A 22939-nucleotide genomic window follows, 5' to 3' on the forward strand; every position below is an offset into this window, starting at 1 on the left:
AAAAATGGAATAAAAGTTTTTATTTTTAAAGTATTGCAACAGGCCCACAGGTTTGTAACAAAAATGTCTTTGCACAGTTCCTCACAATGCCCCATTAATAGCTAAAGCAAGACAGCGGTTTTAGAAAAGAATGTTTCAAAATGCTACACATGGTACTACTGTTTGCACAGTTTGATCAGAATAACAACTCTACTCTGAGTCAAGCAAAACCTAGAGGAAATATACCAAACAACTTGAAAATCATTTGTATAAAATTCATTGCACATTTTACTCAGTTGTTTGAAAAGTAAAAAAGTGTATTTACAAAATATTTTGCAGTCAAAATTATAAAGTGAGTGGGTGTCTCTAAGTAACACGTCTTGATACAGACAGTTCGAGGAAAACACACGAATGGTTTTTTTCAAAAGAGGCTTTCAGTGCTCCTTCCACAGGGAAGTAAGTATGGGCTACTCAAACGGATCTACAAGATGGCACACACACTGGAGCAAACCCCACACCTGCATCAGGAAACAAGGTTAAAAGGTGAAAGGATGAGGAATTTGTACATCGTAAGAAGTGAGCTATTCAGAGATCAACAAATACAGTTTTAATTCAGTTAGCATAAAAGTCTTCATAGTCTTCAGATAATAGACAGACAATGAACACACTTGACTCGATGAAAGTTGAAAAAGCACCATGCACAACAGTTTAGTGGTAAACACTGAAAAATAGCACCTGGGATTCTGTGATATTGAGAATTTAAAACTGGTCTAGTAATTGCCGGAGATATGGTGCCTTGGATAGTTCTCTGTTTACTCGGGAGAGTTTGAAAAGTACTGGGCAGTTCAGAGAAACACACGGGATATGTCGATCAAAGCAACCTGTACAGTTCCTGCATATCTGGAAGTAGAAGAGGAACACACAAAACGTCAGGAAAATTCCTCTGTATATGTGTAAACAATAAACTCTTATAATCCCTTCCTTCGGACCTACCTGGATTACTGGCAGACATCTGACATAATATATTACAGAACATTTCATTAATTTTCATCTCTTTGAAGCCTAGGCTATATTCTAAGTTTAGGTATTTCTAAAGGATGTTATTTCACAAAACAAAGAGCTTGAAATTCCCTAAGGATACATTTCATTCTTGAGATCAACTTTCATTTATAATAGAATGCTATTATATTAAGGTCTACATAATAAACTACCCAATTACCAAAGACTGTCTTTTAAAAGAACTATAAACACTTTTTCCAACTTACTTAGATTTAACTTATAATATGCCAATCATAAAAAAGTTACCCTTAAAAGATTTTCTTATTTCAGAAGAAAAAATGTCAGGGTGAGAAAAACCGAAGGACGAGCATGGGAAAGTGGTAGTCTGACTGGCGCTTCTCACCCTTGGCTCTGCACGGGCTTAACCCCAGATCAATGAACAGAGCAGAGAGCGAGATGAGGACAGCACCTAAGAAGCCTTACTCCTTAGGGCTCCCAGGTGATTCTGATGCATAAGAAGATCTGATCTGAAGAAAAATAATGAACCATAAGGCAATTTTAAAGAGAGAGAAGTGCTGTTTCTTACATCATGATCAGGTTTTAATACGTAAAGCCTCAAGTCAAACAGTTAAAAAAATGATTCTAGAATGTGCGAAACATTGAAAAATGAAAAAGGATTCACAGTGAGGACCCCAAGGGTCAAGAAAATACAGACTGATTTTTTACCTGAATAGTGTATCCAAGTGATTTTAAAAAAAGGAATGCTGAACAGCTACCACTCTAGCTCTCATTTAAGAGGAATCAAATCTGCTCTGGTTAATTCTCTCATCTACCCCGAGGAGCTCCTGTTTTAGAGACGTCTCACGGGGCAAGACATTTCTGTTCTTTGCCCTAGTATCTTCTAGTCAACTGAAGGGCACGCTTTTCTGAGCACACCGGTTATTGTATCTAATATGATACTGCCACAGAGAAACTGCTGAAACGAAGCATGCTGTTCCGCTGTGAAGCCCTCCACTAATTAGTCCCTGACAAAGAGACTCAGTCCGTCCCCAAGCACGGAATGTCTGTGCCGCAGCCCTGTGTGCTGCAGCTCACTCAGGTGCCAGGACAAGCTGGTAAATATTTATGCACTCTCTGCGCTCGTCTGGCAGATAAGCCCAGATGGAATTACTTGCCTCACTAAATTTAACTCAATGTTTATATTTAGTTCCTAGATCCTTTACTGGTGATTTAAACACTGAGCATTATATAGCTCAATTCAGCTTACATTTATACCTTTCAACACTACAACTTGGACACTTTTTAGCTCACAAGGAGGCAGACATTTAAAAAAAATATCTGCTTTAATCTTTGTCGATTCTTTTTTGCTATCCTTTGGCTTATTTTTTTCAAGTTTTCAGTCAGATGCTTAAATTCATTTTCATTTTTTCATGTTGACTACTAAAAGTGTTTGAGATGATGAATATTTCTGAGATCTGCTATAGCTGTCTCCAATCTTCTGTAATCATCATGTGAATTCTTAAAAGCCTAGTCTCCTCCGAGATGGTTTCTCTACCTGTTCACCGCAGCCAAGTTTTCCTACTAAGAGTCTGTGGATCGATTCCTGGTAATATTGATTTTCTACCTGGACTCCTAGAATGGCAAACCTTCCAAGTTTACTAGCCATTCTCTAGGACAATGAGATTTTTATGAGAATGGTAAGTAGATATGGTAGATAAAGCAATTGGTACTTTTCTTTCTTTGAAAAATGCTATCATAAAAAGTTGGATTCTAGGTTTTAATAAACACAATACACTAGTCCATAAAAACAAAAAAATTCTAAAACAAATTAAGCTGTTTAAAATAGTTCAATTATACTTTGAGATTTTAATATGCTTATTAACTCAGAATCCGTATTCTATTTTCCACACCAGTTTTATATCTAATACCTTGATCGTTGACTACGTTTCCCTGAATAACCAGCTTGCGTGGGATTCTGGGTCTACCGAGCAAGGCTGTACCTTTAGAAGTTGCTCCTGCTTACGTTCCAACTCTCGAATTTCTTGGTTGAGGATGACGGCAACATGCTGAGGCTGGCTCCGACATTTACTACAGATGCCATGCTGAGTCAGGTCGTCACACACAGGACAGTGCAAGGCAGTGAAATATTGGGAAATAGTGCCTTTCCGCCCTTCTAGTTCACTTCTAGAGGAGCTGGTGGCTTTCTGGATCTACAAAAACATCAATTCAGAGATAATGCTGAGTCAGCTTCATAGCAAAGCGACTATTTTCATGCTGACCGCAGGTTTACTAAGGCATCATGTCATTCACGCAACAAATACCGAGTAGCTACTACGCGTCAGGCTCTGTTCTAGACAGTGGGGTTACAGAAATGAACCAAGTCCTTCCGTTCACAGGGATTACATTTTAATTATCATCAGATACCGCTTTTTTCTTCTGGAAAAAAAACCCATCTCCTGCAACTCAGTTGTTTTGGTTGAGGTGTGCAGATGTATTAGGTCCTGTAGGGCAATGGGATCAGAGAGGACAATGGAGGAAATCCAGGCTGTGTAAGAATGCACAATGTGGGCCATGGCCACAAGGCAAGCAGAAGGTTAAAAATAATTTGTTAGGCAGCAGAGTGCAAAACTCAAGCAGAAGTAAACCTGAAGCATTTCAAATATAACTGAATACATGTCACCTAAGCATTCTTCATTTGAAGTTAATACTGGTTTGAACCATCTGTCTTCTGGGTTTCTACACTGACATAACATTATCATATTACCATAATACCCTTGGTGTATTCTCCTGGTGTCTTATGAATCACTTTGCAGAAAAGTCATCGGTCAGCTTGTTATAAATGCCAGCAGTTTAACATTCTTGCTGGGAATGGAAAGGAACGGAAACCGGGAATAGCTTCCCGGCCTGCACCAGACACAGCGCCACAGATGTTCCCCAGCACAGCTTCCCTGAAGCACAACCCTCAACCTCAGTTTACTGAGGTTATTCTTTTCCTTGGGGCCATAAGTGCTTACTAAGAAAGTGAAAATAGCCTGGGTGTCAACTTGTATCAGTTTGCCTGAATACCACCAGCCTTTCACAGTCTGAGAGAACTGTAAATGACCGAGCAGGTCTAAGTCTAAACAGGAGATGGAAACTACGCCTCTCCTCACGCATCCCAGGCAATCACAGAGTCAGGTCACTCCTTTGGGCTCCTAGTGAGTAAACTAAGATTGCTAAGAGTCCACACCACACGTTTTACTTTAGTAAAATGCTATTTTAACATTATTTCTTTAGTCTGGTTTCTTCAGGACTGTGTCTAGTTACTCCATTCTGTTCATTTATTCAATACCCATTTTGAAGGAATTTTCACTTCCTTTCACTTATTTTTTATTAGCTGGTTTATTCTGAGACACTTTGTAGTTGAATGTTTACCACTGAAACACTTGTGGGATTTCTTTCAATATTCTATGATCTGGCCAACTGGAATAAGCTGAGAAGGTTTTTGTAGAAAACCTAAGTTCCTTTTAGAAAACTGGAAGAGTATGGTACCTTTGCCAGTTTAGGGTAATGGAACATCTGCTTTGCCTCTCACGGCACATGAATGAAATACTTACTTCTACTGGAATTTTATGTGATTTCTCTCCTCAGTCACTGCACAAGTACTATTTAGCAGACTTACCCTTGGTAATTCATGATACCAGCTGAAGACATCAATACCAATAAGCGAGAAGACTCTTGCCAGGGGTGGGAGGATCTGCTTGGTGATATAGTAAGTGGCATTCAATCTCAGAGTCGTGTCCTGCAGGACTTCGACGGGGCGCCTCACCAGCTGGATAAGGGGCACTCCGGGGGGCCCATAAATGATCACATATGGCACTCGCTCCCCCACTCGAGGCTCAGAGCGCCGGTCATAAGTAAGCATTTTCCTGTTTAAATCCAAATAAAATATTCACTCAAAGACTGTCATGGAAGGCACCTTTCCAGAAAATAAAAGGAGAAATAAATGATGAAACCATGAGAAATCTACAAGGGGTACTCTGAGTTAGAACACAACTTTCTTGAGAACTATGTACTTCACTCAGTTGGCACCAAGTGGATATGCTGTAAGAATTTAAAACTTACTCTGTTGGACTTCTGGCCAAGATGGAGGCATAGGCAGACACACTGTGCCTCCTTGCACAACCAAAAGAAGGACAACAACAAATTTAAAAACAAAAAACAATCAGAACTGACAGAAAATCGAACTGTATGAAGTCCGACAACCAAGGAGTTAAAGAAGACACACTCATCCACACTGGGAGCAGGGGCAGAGACGGGTAGCTGAGTGGAAAGGACTCGCAGTGCTACAAGGTGGTGGCTTGTGGACCGAGTGGTCCCACGTTCCCGTGCAGATAAACAGGGAGGAACAACTGGGGAGCAAGACAGACCTCACAACCCAGGGTTCCAGCACGGGGAAATAAAACCTCAAACCTCTGACTGAAAACACCTGTGGGGGTTGAGGTGGCAGTGGAAGGAACTCCCAACCTCACAGGAGAGTTCGTTGGAGGGACCCACATGGTCCCAGAACGAACCCACCCACGTGGAAATCAGCACCAGAAGGGCCCACTTTGCTTGTGGGTAGTGGGGGAAGTGACTGAAATCCAGCAGAGAGCGGAGCAAGCACCATTGTTCCCTCTCGTACCCCTCCCCCACATACAGTGTCACAACGCAGAGATGTGGGTTGCCCTGCCCTGGTGAATACCTAAGGTTCCGCCCCTCACTATGTAACTATGTAACAGGCGAGTCAAGACAAAAAAAAATGGCTCAAATGAAAGAACAGATCAAGGCTCCAGAAAAAATACAACTAAGTGACTAAGAGATAGCCAACCTATTAGATGCATAGTTCAAAACACTGGTAATCAGGAAGCTCACAGAATTGGTTGAATATGGTTGCAAATTAGAGGAAAAAATGAAGGCTATGAAAAGTGAAATAAAGGAAAATGTACAGGGAACCAACAGTGAAGGGAAGGAAATTTGGACCCAAATCGATGGTTTGGACCATAAGAAAGAAAGAAACATTCAACTAGAACAGAATGAAGAAACAAGAATTAAAAAAATGAGGAGAGGCTTAGGAACTTCTAGGACAACTTTAAACACTCCAATGTCTGAATCATAGGAGTGCCAGAAGGAGAAGAGGAAGAGCAACAAGTGGAAAACCCATTTGAACAAATAATGAAGGAGAACTTCCCCAAATATGGCAAAGGAAATAGACTTCCAGGAAGTCCAGGAAGCTCAGAGAGTCCCAAAGAAACTGAACCCAAAGAGGAACACATCAAGGCACATCATAATTATATTATCCAAGATTAAAGATAAGGAGAGAATCTTAAAAGCAGCAAGAGAAAAGGAGATAGTTACCTACAAAGAAGTTCCCATAAGACTGTCAGCTGATTTCTCAAAAGAGAACTTATAGGCAAGAAGGGGCTGGAAAGAAGTATTCCAAATCATGAAAGGCAAGGACCTACATCCAAGATTACTCTCTCTAGCAAAGCTATCATTTAGAATGGAAGGGCAGATAAAGTGCTTCCCAGATAAGGTCAAGTTCAAGGAGTTCATCATCACCAAGCCCTTATTGTATGAAATGTTAAAGAGACTTATCTAAGAAAAAGAAGATAAAAAATATGAACAGTAAAACAATAAACTCAGTTATTAACCAAACCAAAAACAAAAACAAACTAAGCAAACAGGAACAGAACCACAGAAATGGAGACCACATGGAGGGGTATCAACAGGGGAGTGGGAGGGGGAGAGAGGGGGAAAAGGTACAGAGAATAAGTAGCATAAATGGTAGGTAGAAAACAGACAGAGGAAGGTTAAGAATAGTATAGGAAATGTACAAGCCAAAGAACTTGTATGTATGCCCCATGGACATGAACTAAAGGGGGGGGAATGTGAGTGGGAGGGGGTGTGTAGGGAAAATGGGACAACTGCAATAGCATAATCAATAAAATGTATTTTAAAAAAACTTACTCTGTAACTCACTGCCACCTGGAAAACAATATGAGTTGGCAGATTTCAACTAGCTAAAAATGTTTTCTATCCCCTAAGAATATGAACTAAAAATTATAAATCTAACAATGAAAGAGAAGAGAATGTGTAGCTGGTTAGGTGATCTGACTCCAGAACGATACTGTGGTAAGTGCTCTGGTAGATCGATATTAAGGGTGACCCAGTGATTCTGGATGTGAGAAACAACAGTTCAGGCTCTGTACTAGATTACAATTTCACTGACTTTAGTTACACAGAGGGAGCCCACAGGAGTTCCAAGTTCCTTCTTCCTTCTCAGAGCTTACCAAGTATGGGGGTCACCCATTCACCTTCAGTGAGGCTTTATGTGGGCAGGTGATGAACAATCGTGTGTCTGTGCCGAGGGACTCAGTGTCTTTGCATCTACGCTAAACCCCTCAGAATCCCAGGACCGCACTTGGTAAGTACTGACAGTTATAATACATCATTACCTTGTAAGTTCAAGGGCTGGCACGCAAGCTCCAGGTTTATAAGAGGAACTTCCTCTGTATTCCTTGGCGAAGATGAAGTCTTGTATGCTGGCCTTTCCTTCTAGAAGCTTCATACACTGTCGCTGAACATACTGTTTAATTAAACTTATATCTCTTGTTTCAAATAGCAGCTTTAGAGAACGCTCAAGTATCTTAAAAAAAAAAGGATATGCTCATAAAGATAAAATATCCCCTAGCATATCATCATTATTGTTATATTTTCAATTATGTAACTACTGGATAACTTGATGTACTTAAACGTGCTATTTACAGTGACTGGGTAATCACATTATTAGAAATTGGAAAATATTTGAGACTTTATATAGTTTGCTATTCCTAAAAATAGAATATCACATAGTTTGAGGAAAATTGTATCGAAACGTCATGCAGATGAAACATTTGCTATGTGATGAGCAACAAGAAACCTTTAAATTTTCTTAAACAGGTGAAAGCACTCTAGGCCCAAGAAGCCGGACATGATTTCACGTATTATTGTTTGTTTGTCCTGTTATAAAAAAAAAGCCTGATTCAGGAAGACAGAAAGAAGTTTAAATATCACTAAGCAGTGAAATAAAAATTAGTTTTTTGCCTGTTAATAGTGTCAATAAATATATACCAACTGTAACAGAAGTTTCTGTACTGTCAATATTTCTACTAGGAAATGACTGGCATACAGTAGATATATGTATGGATTGAAATTAAATTAGCTCCAGGTAAAAGTTCTGTATCTCATTCTGAGTACTGGAGCCCAAACATACTTACAGAAGAAGTCTGCTAATTTAGCCTACATACAATTCGTCCCTGAGAGAAAGAATGCACTGGATGATATTTCTTCCAGAAACTAGTATTAAATATTATTTCAAATTCATAATACATGTATGACATCACATAATGACATATTGACATGAATAGTTCAATAGGCAATCATCTATTATGCTTTTAATACCTCTAAAACTCAGAGTACTTTTATTTTTGGTTATAGGAAGAGTCTAGGACTGAGTAACGAAAAATTAAATATAAAATACTATGGTTAATATAGTACCATTGTTCAGAAATCTTCCTAACTTGTATTTGATAAGCCAGGTAAATAACATTTCAGTTAATTTAGGATGTATTATATTGCTTATGAAATATCTCTGTTATATTGCTTATGAAATATAGTTTCTCTTCTTTATCCAAAAGCTCCCTAGCTTTAGGGTGTTGTCATATGATAATATATATTATCACCTCCAGGTGCCAGGTAGGTAATAATTATGAAGTTCACAGTTTTTTTTTAAGCAATTGTGAAAAAAGGTAAGGTGTAGGAAGAAATTAGAAATGAAGGACTAAAATCAAATTAAGTTGTTTCATTAGAAATGAATTCTCAAAAATCATTTAGTTCCTATTACGGTTATAGATAGTCACATAGGCTGTAGTTCCTCCGCCTAGGTATGTGCTTAAAGATTTTCACTAGATTCTTTAGCCACTTATTTCTTAAAGATAAAAACAAGAAAGACAAAACTTACCTTAGAAACAGCAGGGCAGGAATCTCTTCTGACTGTTTCTATTCCTTTTGCGTCAAACACTGGGTCCTTCTGATCCAGTGCTTCATACATGTAACCCACATACCTCTTTTTTGTTTGTAAAACACAGGGCAAATATACCTGGGATGAAATTAACAGAACATCTCTTAATAACCATTTTCCCTACCATGCGTATCTTTACTTTTGTCTCTTTTTCTCTCTTTCACCAAGTGTCAATTATAGAAAAACTCTAAATATGGCTTAGGGACCAACGAATTCATGACTCCACACCTGGAGGTGTTAAATTAAAGACAATGAGTTGTCTTTAATTCTTTATCACTCCTTTACTTTTGCTCCTACCTCTACTGACACTGCTTTCTGAAAAATCATCATCATATCTTTTTAAACAATTAAAAATTAAGCAACACCTACACATGTACTGAAAGTGGGTTTCTAGAAGACAGCTCACCATATTAAAAAGTTACAGAGAACACACAAAATGCAGTCCTGGTCCCCACCCCCTGCCTTCCCTGCCCTGGGGTTTCCTGTGTGTCCCCCCAGAGATATTCTGTGCAAACACGTGTCTGTGGACACATAATGGTAGATCACGACATACATCATTTTGCACTTGGCTTATTTCACTTAATAAGCTATCTTGGAGAAAGTAGTACTCTGTTATGTGAGACTATCACAATTTATGTAGCCTATTACCCACTGTGGGTCATTTAGGATGTTTGCAATCTTTTGGGATTATAAATAGTGCCCCAACAACCTTGGGTGGATTAATCCATCCACCCAAATTTGAAAGCTTGTTGACGTGGACTTCCTAGATCAACGGGTGTGTGCCCTTCCCTTTTTTAAGTTACTAAATTGATCTATTCCCCTGCCCCCAAACTTTATTGATAATCACATTAAGTGTACATGGTCCAAACATGCCAACAAAAAGGCAGAAATGATCAGACTGGATATGATCAAATAGCGAGGCTCAACTATAAGCTATCTACTAGAAATCCACTTTCAATATAAGGACACGAGAAGGTTAAAAATAAAAAATGGAAAAATATACACATGCTAACATTAATCAAAACAAAGCTGGAGTGTCTATTTAATATCAGAAAAGTAGATTTCAAGACAATGACTATTATTAAAGATGAAGTATATCAATTCGCCAAAAAGATACATAATCCTAGCCCTGGCTGGTGTACCTCAGTGGACTGAGCGCGGGCTGGGAACCAAAGTGTCCCAGGTTCGATTCCCAGCCAGGGTACATGCCTGGGTTGCAGGCCATAACCCCCAGCAACTGCACATTGATGTTTCTCTCTCTCTATCTCTCTCCCTTCCCTCTCTAAAAATAAGTAAATAAAATCTTAAAAAAAAGGATACATAATCCTGAATATATGCAATAAGAAAACTTCAAAGTGTATGTAATAGAAACTGACAGAACTAAAAGAAAAAGGCAAAACCATGATTATATTTGGAAATTTTAATACCTCTCTTTAAAAATTGACAGAAAATCAATAAGAATATAGGAGACTTTAACAACATTATCAATTAAGTGACCTTTATAGAACATTCAGAAAGCACATGACTATTCAAGGTTATTTGAAAACATTCATTAAGACTATTAGCTGGACCAAATAACACATTTTGAATTTAAAAGCACTGAGATAATACAGATTATGTTCTTTGACCACAATGGAATTAAGTTGGGAATAATAAATTGATTTCTGGAATACCCTTAAATATTTGGAACTTAACACACTTTAAATAACCAATGGGTCTTATCATTGAAGTTAATAATGAAAACATGTGATACAAAAATTTGAGGCAAAAGTAGTATTTAGAGAGAAATTTATATTTGTAAATGCTTATATTAAAAAACATGTGTTTGGCCCTGACCAGTGTGGCTTGGTTGGGCATTGTTCTGCAAAGCAAAAGGTCACAGGGCACACGCCTGGGTTTTGCGTTTGGTCCCTGGTGGGAGTGTGTATGAGAGGCAACAGATTGATGCTTCCCTCTCTCCCTCTCTTTCTCCCTCCCTTCCCCTCTCTCTAAAAATAAATAAAATCTTTAAAAATATATATTTGTCTGAAATCAATGATTTAAGCTTCTAAATTAAGATGACAGGAAAAGCAAAATAAGCCCAAAGTACATATAAGGAGGTACGTATAAGAATGAAAATTAATGAAATAGTTCTTTAATAAGTTCAATAAATGGGTAAATCTCTAGTTGGAATGATCAAGAAAAAAGGAAAATTATGGATCTCTAAAGTGGAAGGAAGGATGTCACTAAGAATCATACTGATATCAAAATCGCAGTAATTATAAATAATTTATGCCTATAAACTTGTCAACCTAGAAGAAATGGACAAATTCCTTGATAACCACAAGGTATCAAAACTGACATAAGAAAACCTGAATAATTCAATATATATGAAAGATGTTTAATTTGTAATTAAGCATCCCCCAATAAAATGCTAGGCTCAGATGGCTTCACTGGTAAATTCCATCAACCATTTAAGAAAGAAATAATTGCACTAATCTTACATACTTCCAGAAAACAGAAGAGGGAACGCTCCCAACTCATTTAATGAGGCCAACTTTTTTTTGTCCTGAAAGCAAAACAATCCAAGACAAACAAACAAAAACCTATAGACTAATATTCATCATGAACAAAAGCATCACAATTCTTAACAAATGTTTGTTTTGAGAAGTTTTTCAGTTTTTGCTTTTATGTTTATGTCTGTGATGCATTGCAGGTAAATTTTTATGTCTGGTGTTATTTTCTAAGCACGCCGCGCTCTTCACTTTGCCAGATGGGTTGGGTGTCCACAGCACCACACACGCGCTTCTATAATAGCACACATTATCACTGTTTTCTAATTTTTCTCCCCTCCCCTGGCCCACCAATTAGAATGTTCACTCTTCATTCAGGGCAGACACCAGCTCCAAGTCTTCTTTTAATCTCTTCAAGCATAATTCTTGCTTCAGAGTGGATACACGCTAAACACTGGGAGTCATCTTCGAGTCTTTTCTTCATCTTCTCTTCCTTTTAATACCTTTTTATCCTAAATCAACCACTTCTAACTCCTACTCATCCTTCTTTTCTCAATGTCTCTTCAACTGTCCTTTATTTCCATCAGTTCATCTCACTAACTAGTTCGGGCTATGCAGGTTGCAAGATGCATCCTGCCGTGATTCTCCTCTCCCAGTCCCTCTCCTACCCTCATGTGAGGCCAGTCCTCCCCAAATAGCTCTGCCTACGTCATGCTCTTGTTTGGTAAACTTTCCTGAATGAAGTTTAAACACTCTGCCTTGGTATTCAAGGCTCTCTACAATCTGGTCTTTATTTTTCCAGATGTCTCTGCTGCTGCTCCATATTCTCACCTTAGGCTTTTCCAACTCTTCATCCTTCCACATGCCATTTTTTTTCTATGAGAAGGACTGCAGCCCATGGCTGCCCATTGAGATTCTAACCATTTTCCGAGACACAGTACAGTATTACCTCCTACATGGAGTGTCCCCATCTAGCCAGGAGGACAACACACCTTTTCTTTGTGCTCTTACAGTGCTTAAGGGGTCTGTTCTTATGAGACTTCTGTAAGTTTACAATAAAAGGGATCACTTATATACATTTCTAATCTTTCCTTTTAGATTATTGGCTCTTAGAAGGCAGGACTCTGTCTTAAGCTTCTTTGTATTCTATACCCCTCCTAGTTTACCATCTTTTATATAGAAAGCACTAATCACCTATTTGGGGTCTACAGTAAAGTGACAATAGTTGATGGTCTTTGTGGCAGACTGCATTTTCAAAGAAATAGTATCTCCCTGCACCTGGTCTTTCTACAATGTGACTCTGACATCTTTCCCATTAAACCCGCATAGGCAATGACGCTGTGACCTTGTGGCTAGGTCACAAAAGGCAAAGCAGCTTTCCTCTCTTCCTCCTGGGGATGTTCATTCCTGTAACTGAGCCATTATGCTGTGGGGAAGAACAAGCAGCCCCGGGAAAGGCCACGCGCAGGTGTTCCAGCCGACAGCCCCAGCAGATGTCCCAAACAGTAGTGAACATCAACACCAGATGAGCAGGAACAAGCTTCAGGTGACTTTGGTTCTTAGCTGTCAGCTGGGTCACCTCCAACCTTTAAGTTTTCTCATCTGAGAACATCGTGGAGTGGAGATTTTGCCAGCCCGACTGCCACTATTCTGAATTCCTGGGGTATGAAATCTGTAAGTAGGATGGTGGTTGTTTTACACCATTACACTTGGGGTGGTCTGCTACACAGCAATAGTGCAGATAATTTCATAAACAACCTTTTCATTTCTTTACGTAAAGACAGTACTTAAAAGATCTGAGCCCTGGCTGGTGTGACTTGGTTGGAGTATTGTCCCATAAACTGAAAGGTCGCGGGTTTCATCCCGGTCAGGGCACATGCCTGGGTTGTGGGTTTGGTCCCTGGTTGGGGTGTGTGTGAGAGGCAACTGATCAATGATTCTCAAATCGATGTTTCTCTCCCTCTTTCTTTCCCTCCCTTCCCCTCTCTCTAAAATCAATAAGCATGTCCTTGGATGAGGATAAAAAAATAGAATTAAAAGAAAAAGATTTGAGAAAATTATACAAAACTAAGAGAAAATATTTTAAACATAACACTTTAATAGACCTTTTATTGATTCTGAAAATATACTGAACAAATCAGAAATGTCTGGAAGCTATGTGAATTTTGTATGTGATCATTACTAGTATTACATTTCTCTTACCTTTTCAAACTTCAGTTTCACTGGCTTTGGATTGGTGGCAGTTACAGCTTCAGCAATCTCCTGACCAATCTTAAAAGACTGCTCCTTAGTAGCTCCTTTCAGCAGCACAAACATACTAGAGGATTAAAAAGAGAGCAGGGTAATGAGGACATCATTATAAGGACAAAGTTTCACCGAGAGTAGCTTTCCTGGCTAACGTTCTAACACTAAAGAACCCTTCCCTGCCTTACTCTTTCTTATTAAGTTGTTTTTTTAATCTAAGCCTTCTTGTTTTATCACACTTTCCTTGTGTGCATGGTATATCTTGTTACAGCTCTTTAAGACATCTAATACCGCTAGTCTAGTTACACACAGACCAGCTCGATTATCACAGTTGCCAAAAGGGTCCTGGGTCATTCTGAGACGTTAACGGGTTTGTATGGAACATAATTAGGTCAATCATAGAGGAAGAGAAAAAGTGAGTATAAAGAAATGGACAATTTACTTGTGATGTAGGAGGAAATTTCCTTCTAAAACCACTCAACTTAAAAAAGACACATATTATTTTGTAACACATTTATTAACAAACAGTTAGAAAACACAAAAAGTCACAAAGAAGGTAAAAGATACTCCAAACCTTCTGTCACTGTGTGCATCTGCAAATCTTTTCTCATTTGGGATTACAGATCATACTACAATATTTGATAACTTTCTCCTTTCATTTAATAGTATATTGTGAACATTTCTCATGTCACTTAGTTCTTTTACATTATTTGAACAGTTACACTATATTTTGATGTGTGCATTTATTATTTAACAAAATTCTTATCACAGAAAATTCAGGTTATTAAAATTTTTTTGCTATTTCATATATAATAATGTGGCACACCTCTGTGACTTCAGAATAAACTCCTACCTGTATGTGAATTTTTTAAAAAAACACTTTTTGGTAAATGGTATACACCAAAAATATTTTTTTAAAGAGACTATCAAACTGAATTCCAGAAAGATTTCTGAAATACAATCCTACCAGCCAGAGATGCAGGTCAAGAGCAAAGAATTTCTAATATGGATAAAAAATTCCAATACAAAAACACTCCAAGTAACTTACAAACAAAAGTACTGGGTATTTTTCCTAATATAATCCAGTTAACTTTAAAATAGCAATTTTTACATTTCAGTATGTATCATAATCTGAGACCAACAGAAATAATGGCTAGCTCATTTAAGAAAGAATATAAAGTTGATCTTCATTTATAATTTTATTGTTTTGAAGATTTATTTTTTTTTAGAGAAAAGGGAAAGGAAGGAGAAAGAGAGGGAGAGAAACAGTGAGGTGCAAGAGAAATCAATTGGTTACCTCTCACAACCCCCCAACCAGGGACCTGGCCTGCAACCCAGGCATGTGCCCTGACCTGGAACCGAACTGGTGACCCTTTGGTTCAGGGTCACTGCTCAATCCACTGATCCAGACCACCCAGGGCAGGCACTTATAATTTCAGTAGAAAGACATTACATAGTGGAAATGGACAATATCTTGAAACATTAAGATTTTTGTTTCTAGTCTTGGAGCCACATAAATCAATCTCCTATTTCTTAAAGTGTTTTTTATATTGGAGTTCAGTGTTGCTTGGATGGCTTCTTTAGAATGCTCTTTCTCTGCCAATATTGGAGACAATACTTGTCTTAGAGTCTGATATGAAAAGGTTAAGAAAAGGAGAATTTCTTCAATATTACTTAGGGTCTTTAAAATAACTGATCTCAAATCTGAATTAATTTCAACATTCACTACGGCAGAACAAACAGGCCTTAGATAGTCATTTATAGTATCTTCTGTTTAGGTCCATCTGATGCTCATTACACCAATACAGCCTTATTTTAAAAAACAGGCTGTAGCCCTGGCTGGTGTGGCTCAGTACAAGGGTTGTAGGAGGCGCAGGAGACGCAATCACAGATCAATGTTCATTTCCCTCTCTCTCTCCCTTCCCTTCTTTTAAAAATAAATAAATAAAATCTTATAAAAAGGGGTTATAAAATTTCCTTTTGAAAAAATTATTTTTAACAACAGACTTTGAGGCCTAGTAAAACAGCTTTGGCAATTGTCCTTCAAAAATATTTAAATTCAGAGAGCTGCAGCTATATGAGTATGAGGAATTAGTCACATTAAATACTGTTTCTTTAAACAGGCTACACTCCTGTTTATACAGTTTTTTACACATTACTATCTACTCGGCAACCTAGAGAGATGCCATGGGAATCTTCACAGTTTTTGGCTCAGGACACTTATGTTTTCTCTCCCTTAAGATCCTATCTGGTAAATCAGGACATGTCCCAACTCTGACAATAAGAACCAGAAAGGACTTAGGTAGAACTCTATTTTAGGAAGGATTACTCTTAAGTCATTCCAAACACTGAAATGAATATCTGAAGAGATGCAAAAAGACAGCTACAAAGCCGAAAGTTCATTACCTGTCAGTATCACCATATACAACCCTGGCACCCCATTTCTTGGTATCATTCACCAGTTTAATGGCTCGTTCCAAGGTCTCTCTGGCTTTGTGAACAATACTATCACCAACCTGTTGGAACAAGCACATTGGAAATAATTTTTTACCATAGTTTAGTAAAATCAGTAGACTTTTAACATATAACACAATTTTAATTATGAAAGATTTCTAAAAATAAACAAAGGGAAAATAACTAAAAAAACCCCACCCCATAGTCATCAGTGTCACTATTCTTTCTACAAGTACTCAAGGAGAAAATGAGATGAAAAATTTAAAATAAAGAGCCAATCAACATGCAGACTTGCCTCTGAGTATAACATGAAGTGTAATGGATTCCACTTTATACCAGGTACATAGCTACATTTGATTTCTGGGAGAATAAATCTCGTTATTCAGGGACTTTTTAAAAAACTGAGTTTAGAGAAAGGGAGAGAGGAAAAGAGGAAGAAACACTGACTTGCTGTTCCATCCATTTGTGCATTCATTGGTTGACTCTCGTATGTGCCCTGACTGGGGATCAAACCCACAACCTTTGGTGTAGAGGAAGATGCTCCGACCAACTGAGCCACTTGGCCAGGGCTCAAGGACTTTTTAACACATTGCGTACCGCACAGAAATCTCTAAGACATACACCAGGGACTGCACGTTTTTGGGCAAACTGCATGTTATTTAAATCATCATAACTACAGATTATAATGCACTTTAGGTGTTTTTCAATAATTATAACATTTTTATTTACAAAAACAATTAAACAACTAATTAAACAATTAAAGTTCCTAGTTCTTTTTTAACGTATGGTACTGTATAAAACATTTTCCTCTATGAAGAGGGACCAAACAAAATTTACATAAGTAACTAGATTTTGGGCGGCACAAACTCTGGAGGCTCTCCTAGGAAATTTTTTCTTTCCACTTGCTGGAATACACGTAGGTTCATGCTGCTTCATATCACCTGACAACCTTTTGGGTGGATCTTTATGAGGTGTTCTCCTTGTACCCCCAGGGGAAGGGCTGGACAGATTTGTCTCTGGTTCCGGAGAGCCTTCACTATTGTCATCCGTTATCCAGTCTCTTGCTATACCGATAGCAGAGACTGTTCTTCATTTCCTCTTGGCCCTTGTTGATAGTTTCTGTTTCCTTTTTCATGTTGATATCATTTGCAGTGAGCTCATTGTAGTTTCCCTGCAGTTTCTGGTAGCTCATTGTGAGCTCATTGAGCTTCCTGACGATCATTGCTTTGAACTCAGTATCTGATAGTTGAGTTGCCTCTATTTCATTTAGCATTCTTTCTGAGGCTTCCTCCTTTCCTTTCATTTGGGGATTGTTTCTTTGTCTTCCCATTGTTTGTGAGACTCTTCTGATAGCAGAAACTGTTTATACTTCATTTTTGCTTGTGGATTGAGGCACGAGAAACACTAGAAAACTCGTGAGCGGTACGAAATGTGTTAATATGCCTTTGTAATCAACCAGGCAGGAAGTTCCTGTGTGTATGCATGACAGTGTGTATGTGTATCTTTCAAAATTTTGCTGGAATGTTGTACTTCTTTCAGTATCATTAAAGTTAATGCTGAACTGAAATCTCAGTGATTGGTTGTACCTAATTTTTAGGTAACAGTAAAACAAGAAAAAATGTATAATTATAGTGATGGAAAATATATTACAAGTATTCAATTTAACTCAGGTAGGCAGATACATGCCTACCAAGGGTTCTCTCAGGGGTGAGGGCTGAGTTTTAACAGTGACTGTGGCATAAAGTGACACAGTGTAGCACTGCTTCTTCCTTTACTAAACTCATTACAGCTAAGAGTTGGGGAAAATTTGCTGTCAGCACAAATGGAGCATGCTTCCCAGAATATTAAATAAAAATTATGTACTTTTTCTTTCATGTTAAGAAGCAGGCAATAGTTATAATGATCCTTCCCCTTTTACTGTAAAATTAGAATTACCTGAACTAAATGTAGGATTAAACAGTATTTAAAGGACTGTTTTATGAATAAAGGAATAAACAGAAACAACTTGTAGCAGAAACTTAAAGGTCTCTGTTGAGACCTTTAGTGCACTGGAAGAACTTGAGAATTGTCAACTATAACCTAATACACTTAAAAAATCATGTTATGTGACTGAGATTCAAGTTGTAATAAAATGTTTAATCAGTCATCTGTTGCCACTTTCAAACAAGAAATACTTTAAAATGTGTGATGACAAATAGATAGGTGAGCCGTCAAGTGTCAGAGTCAAATATGCTGTTGAGATACGTGCACATACTGATCCTGTCTGCCTCCTGCTGCCTGCTCTGACCCACTGAAGTTACACCAGGGAGAGTCAGAACTCCCACAGCTGCCCCTGAAGACCATGCAGTGTGAAGGGTTCAGGGGCATGAGGATGATGGGCAAGAAGAAAGGGAAAGAGAAAGAATGGTGATTAAATTAAAACTGAATCTGATACTTTGTGCCATGGTTTCCAATTTGAAAATTATTACTCCAATGCAAAGAGACTGTATATAAAAAGAAGAAAATAATTGGTTTCACAATTTAGGCAATAGTTGGGATGCTGAAAAGTCATAATAAAAATATTAAAAGTAAAAGTTCTCTGAAAAGAAATAAGAGTGTTGGTAAGAATGTAGAGAAAAGGGAACCCATGTGGCTCTTCTGGATCTTCATGTAAACTTTAGAAGCAATTTGTCGATGTCCACAAAACAATTTGCTGGCACTTCTGGCCAAGACAGAGGCATAGGCAGACACACTGTGCCTCCTCGCACAACCAAAAGAAGGACAACAACAACAGAAGAACATTTAAAAACAAAAAACAACCAGAACTGACAGAAAATCAAACTGTATGGAAGTCTGAAAACCAAGGAGTTAAAGAAGACATTCTTCCAGACCAGTAGGAGGGGTGGAGTCGGGCAGCTTGTGGCCAAACAGCAGCTGGCGGACTGTGGAAACAGGCATGGCGTGCAAGGCTGCCCCAGGCTGGCAGGGCAGAGGCTGGCGGAGTGGGTGGTCCCACATTCACGTGCAGATAAACCAGGCAAAACTGGGGAGTGGGATGGACCACACAACCCACGGTACCAGCACAGGGAAGTAAAGCCTCAAACCATTGATTGAAAACACCTGTGGGGGTTAAGGTACCGGGAGAAACCCCCAGCCTCACGGGAGAGTTCGTTGGAGAGACCCACAGGGTCCTAGATGTACACAAACCCACCCACATGGATTCCCATGTACGTTCCCAGCACCAGAAGGGCCCAATTTACTTGTGGGAAGTGGGGGAGGTGACTGAAATCTGGCAGAGAGTGGAGCAAGTGCCATTGTTCCTTCTCATACCTCTTCCCCACATACAGCGTCACAATACAGCAACGTGGGTTACCCCACCCTGGTGAATACCTAAGGCTCCACCCCTCACTATGTAGCAGGCGTGTCAAGACAAAAAAAATGTCCCAAATAAAAGTACAAATCAAAGCTCCAGAAGAAATACAACTAAGTGATGAAGAGATAGCCAACCTATCAGATGCACAGTTCAAAACACTGGTAATCAGGATGCTCACAGAATTGGTTGAATTTGGTCCCAAATTAGATGAAAAAATGAAGGCTATGCTAAGTGAAATAAAGGAAAATGTACAGGGAATCGCCAGTGAAGGGAAGGAAATTGGGACTCACATCAATGGTGGAGACCAAAAGGAAGGAAGAAACACCCAATCAGAAAAGAATGAAGAAACTAGAATTCAAAAAAAATGAGGAGAGGCTTAGGAACCTCCAGGACGTCTTGAAATGTCCCGACATCTGAATTAGAGGGATACCAGAAGGAGAAGAGGAAGAGCAACAAGTGGAAAAGTTATTTAAACAAATAATAAAGGAGAACTTCCCCAATCTGGCAAAGGAAGTAGACTTCCAGGAAGTCCAGGAAGCTCAGAGAGTCCCAAAGAAGTTGGATTCAAGGAGGAACACACCAAGGTACATCATAATTACATTACCCAAGATTAAAGATAAGGCCAGAATCCTAGAAGCAACAAGAGAAAAGGAAACAGTTACCTACAAAGAAGTTCCCATAAGACTGTCAACTGATTTCTCAAAAGAGACCTTGCAGGCAAGCAGGGGCTGGAAAGAAGTATTCCAAATCGTGAAAGGCAAGGACCTACATCCAAGATTGCTCTATCCAGCAAAGTTATCATTTAGAATGGAAGGGCAGATAAAGTGCTTCCCAGATAAGGTCAAGTTCAAGGAGTTCATTATCACTAAGCCCTTATTACATGAAATGTTAAAGGGATTTATCTAAGAAAAAGAAGATTAAAAATATGTACAGTAAAATGACAGCAAACTCACAATTATTAACAACCACACCTAAAACAAAAACAAAAACAAACTAAGCAAACAACTAGAACAGGAACAGAACAACAAAAATGGAGACCACATGGAGGGGTATCAACAAGGGAGTGGGAGGAGGAGAGGGGGAAAAGGTACAGAGAATAAGTAGCATAGATGGTAGGTAGAAAATAGATAAGGGGAGGGTAAGAATAGTACGGGAAATGTAGAAGCCAAAGAACTTACAAGTATGACACATGGACATGAACTAAAGTGGGAGAATGTGGGTGGGAGGGGGTGTGCAGGGTGGAGGGGAGTGAAGGGTGGGAAATGGAACAACTGTAATAGCATAATCAATAAAATATATTTAAAAAATCATTTTCTGGGAATTTGATTGGGTTTGCATTTAATCTTTAGATCAATTTGGAATAAACTGATGTCTTGACAATACTGCGTCTTCTTATCCATGAACACAGAATATCTTTCCATTTATTTAGTTCTTTGATTTCTTTCATTAGAGTTTTACAGTTTTCCTCCTATAGATCTTGTACATATTCTGATATAATAAAAGATGGCTACTAACTAGAGCATAGAATATACAGGGTGGATACACTGGAAAAAGGGATGATTCACTGATTCACATACCAGGTGTGTGTTTGGGTGGGGGTGGGACAGAGTAAGATTTTATCACACTACTCAGAATGGTGTGCAGCCTTAAACCTTATTTGTTTTTTTCTGAAATTTTCCATTTAATATTTGCAAACTGTGGTTGATGCGCAGGGTTAATTGAAACTGCGTAAACTGTGGATGGGGTGGGTCACTACTAACTTGTGTCCTGCAACCCTGCTACCACTGCTCATTAGTTCCAGGACTTTTTTGGTCAGTTCTTTTGGATTTTCTACACAGAGGATTATGTCTCTTTTATCTGTAAGCAAAGATAGTTTTATCTCTTCCCTCTTTATCTGTATACCTGGTGTTTCCTTTACCTGTCTCACTGCATTAGCTAGGACTTCCAGTGTGATGCTGAAAAGCAGTGGTGGGAGGGACATCCAGCCTTGTTCCTGATCTTAGTGGGAAAACTTCAAGGTTCTCACAAAGTGTGATGTTAGGTTTTTTGGTAAATGTTCTTTATCAAGCTGAGGAAGCTCCCCTCTATTCCTAGTTTACTCTGAGTTTTTATTATGAATGGGTATTGTCAAATGCTTTTTCTACATCTACTGATATGATTGTGTGATTTTTTTCTTATTTAGCCTGTATGTGAAGTGATGGATCCCGCTAACTGATTTTTGAATGTTAAACTAGCCTTGCATACCTGAGCTAAATCCCACTTGGTTGTGGTGCTTAACTTTCTATACATTGTTGGGTTCAATATGCTAATATCTGTTGAAGATTTTTGCATATATGTTCATAAGAGATATCGGTGTCGAGTTTTTTCCCCCTTGTAATGTCTTTGTCTGGTTTTGGTATTAGGGTGATGCTGGGCTCCAAGAATGAGTTCTCTCTGCATGTACCTTTTGAAAGAGATTGTATAGAGTTGGTATAATTTCTTCCTCTCTTCTCTCATGGATCTAAGAAGAGGTGTTCAGATTGTTCAGCTCTTTACCTGTTGTGAGGATAGAGTGGTGACCTCAAGCTTCTTACATGCTGGGCCTTAAACTGAAGTCCCTTGCACAGGATTTTGGAGTTCACTTTGCCTACTATGAGATATGTGGGGACTTGATTCTTTCACTGCTTTCCCTTACTGCACTATTACAACTATGGTAGACCACAACGTTCTGGCCTTCATTTGTTAATTATTTGTTAAAAAAGTCATTAACAAAACAAGTTTACACTATGCCTTTCTCAATTACTAGTAAATTATTATATCACTCTGTTACACTATATTGTGTTTATGTCAGATTCACATCCCACTTTATTAAATACTAAGAAATTAGTCTTATTCTATGAAAAGTATCTTTCAATTGCAACTACCACTACAAGAGAAGGTTCTGCTTTGTATCTACTGGTACATGAATAAATATTCAATGACTGTTCATTCTGGCGGCAACCTAACTACCATCCGATCTCTATCAATGAATGAGAAGGAATTACTGAGTACCAAGGTTGTTGGAAATATTGCTCTCAATTTGGTTCTGGAATCTCATGCTAATAGTTGGTTACAATACAGCCATCCAGATAATGTAGAAATATGTGTATGCTAGTTTCTAAAATTATCAGAGACATAAAAGTTCACACAGAGAAAACCCACAAATCTCTAAGAGTATGTGAATACACAAGCTCCGGTTTGAGAAAAACTGATCCTATGTCATGGACATGAAACCCCTTACTCTAAAGTTTCAAAACAAAACTAACGCTTTAATGAACAGGTTTTCATTTAATGCTACTTCAGTTTCTTTTGAAAAAAACT

General features: G+C 38.5%; 1 protein-coding gene across 5 annotated transcripts in view; it reads right to left on the reverse strand.

Annotated features, from left to right (window-relative positions):
• Positions 1–280: 280 nt before the first annotated feature.
• The window catches only part of REV3L (REV3 like, DNA directed polymerase zeta catalytic subunit), a 171622-nt gene continuing 148963 nt past the window's right edge, over positions 281–22939 (reverse strand). For 3 of the 5 annotated variants that reach the window (XM_036024574.1, XM_036024575.1, XM_036024573.1), the window contains 7 exons: positions 16201–16310; positions 13753–13867; positions 8999–9136; positions 7455–7645; positions 4640–4886; positions 2979–3188; positions 281–879 (listed from right to left, as the gene is read on the reverse strand). In XM_036024574.1, the coding sequence (XP_035880467.1) occupies positions 739–879; positions 2979–3188; positions 4640–4886; positions 7455–7645; positions 8999–9136; positions 13753–13867; positions 16201–16310 (1152 nt within the window). In that variant the 3' untranslated portion in view covers positions 281–738. The remainder of the gene's footprint in view (positions 880–2978; positions 3189–4639; positions 4887–7454; positions 7646–8998; positions 9137–13752; positions 13868–16200; positions 16311–22939) is intronic. The other 2 variants (XM_036024572.1, XM_028509048.2) reach the window with 1 other exon arrangement.

Source organism: Phyllostomus discolor, chromosome 4 (assembly GCF_004126475.2).
Source record: "Phyllostomus discolor isolate MPI-MPIP mPhyDis1 chromosome 4, mPhyDis1.pri.v3, whole genome shotgun sequence".
NCBI classification, from domain to species: Eukaryota; Metazoa; Chordata; class Mammalia; order Chiroptera; family Phyllostomidae; genus Phyllostomus; species Phyllostomus discolor.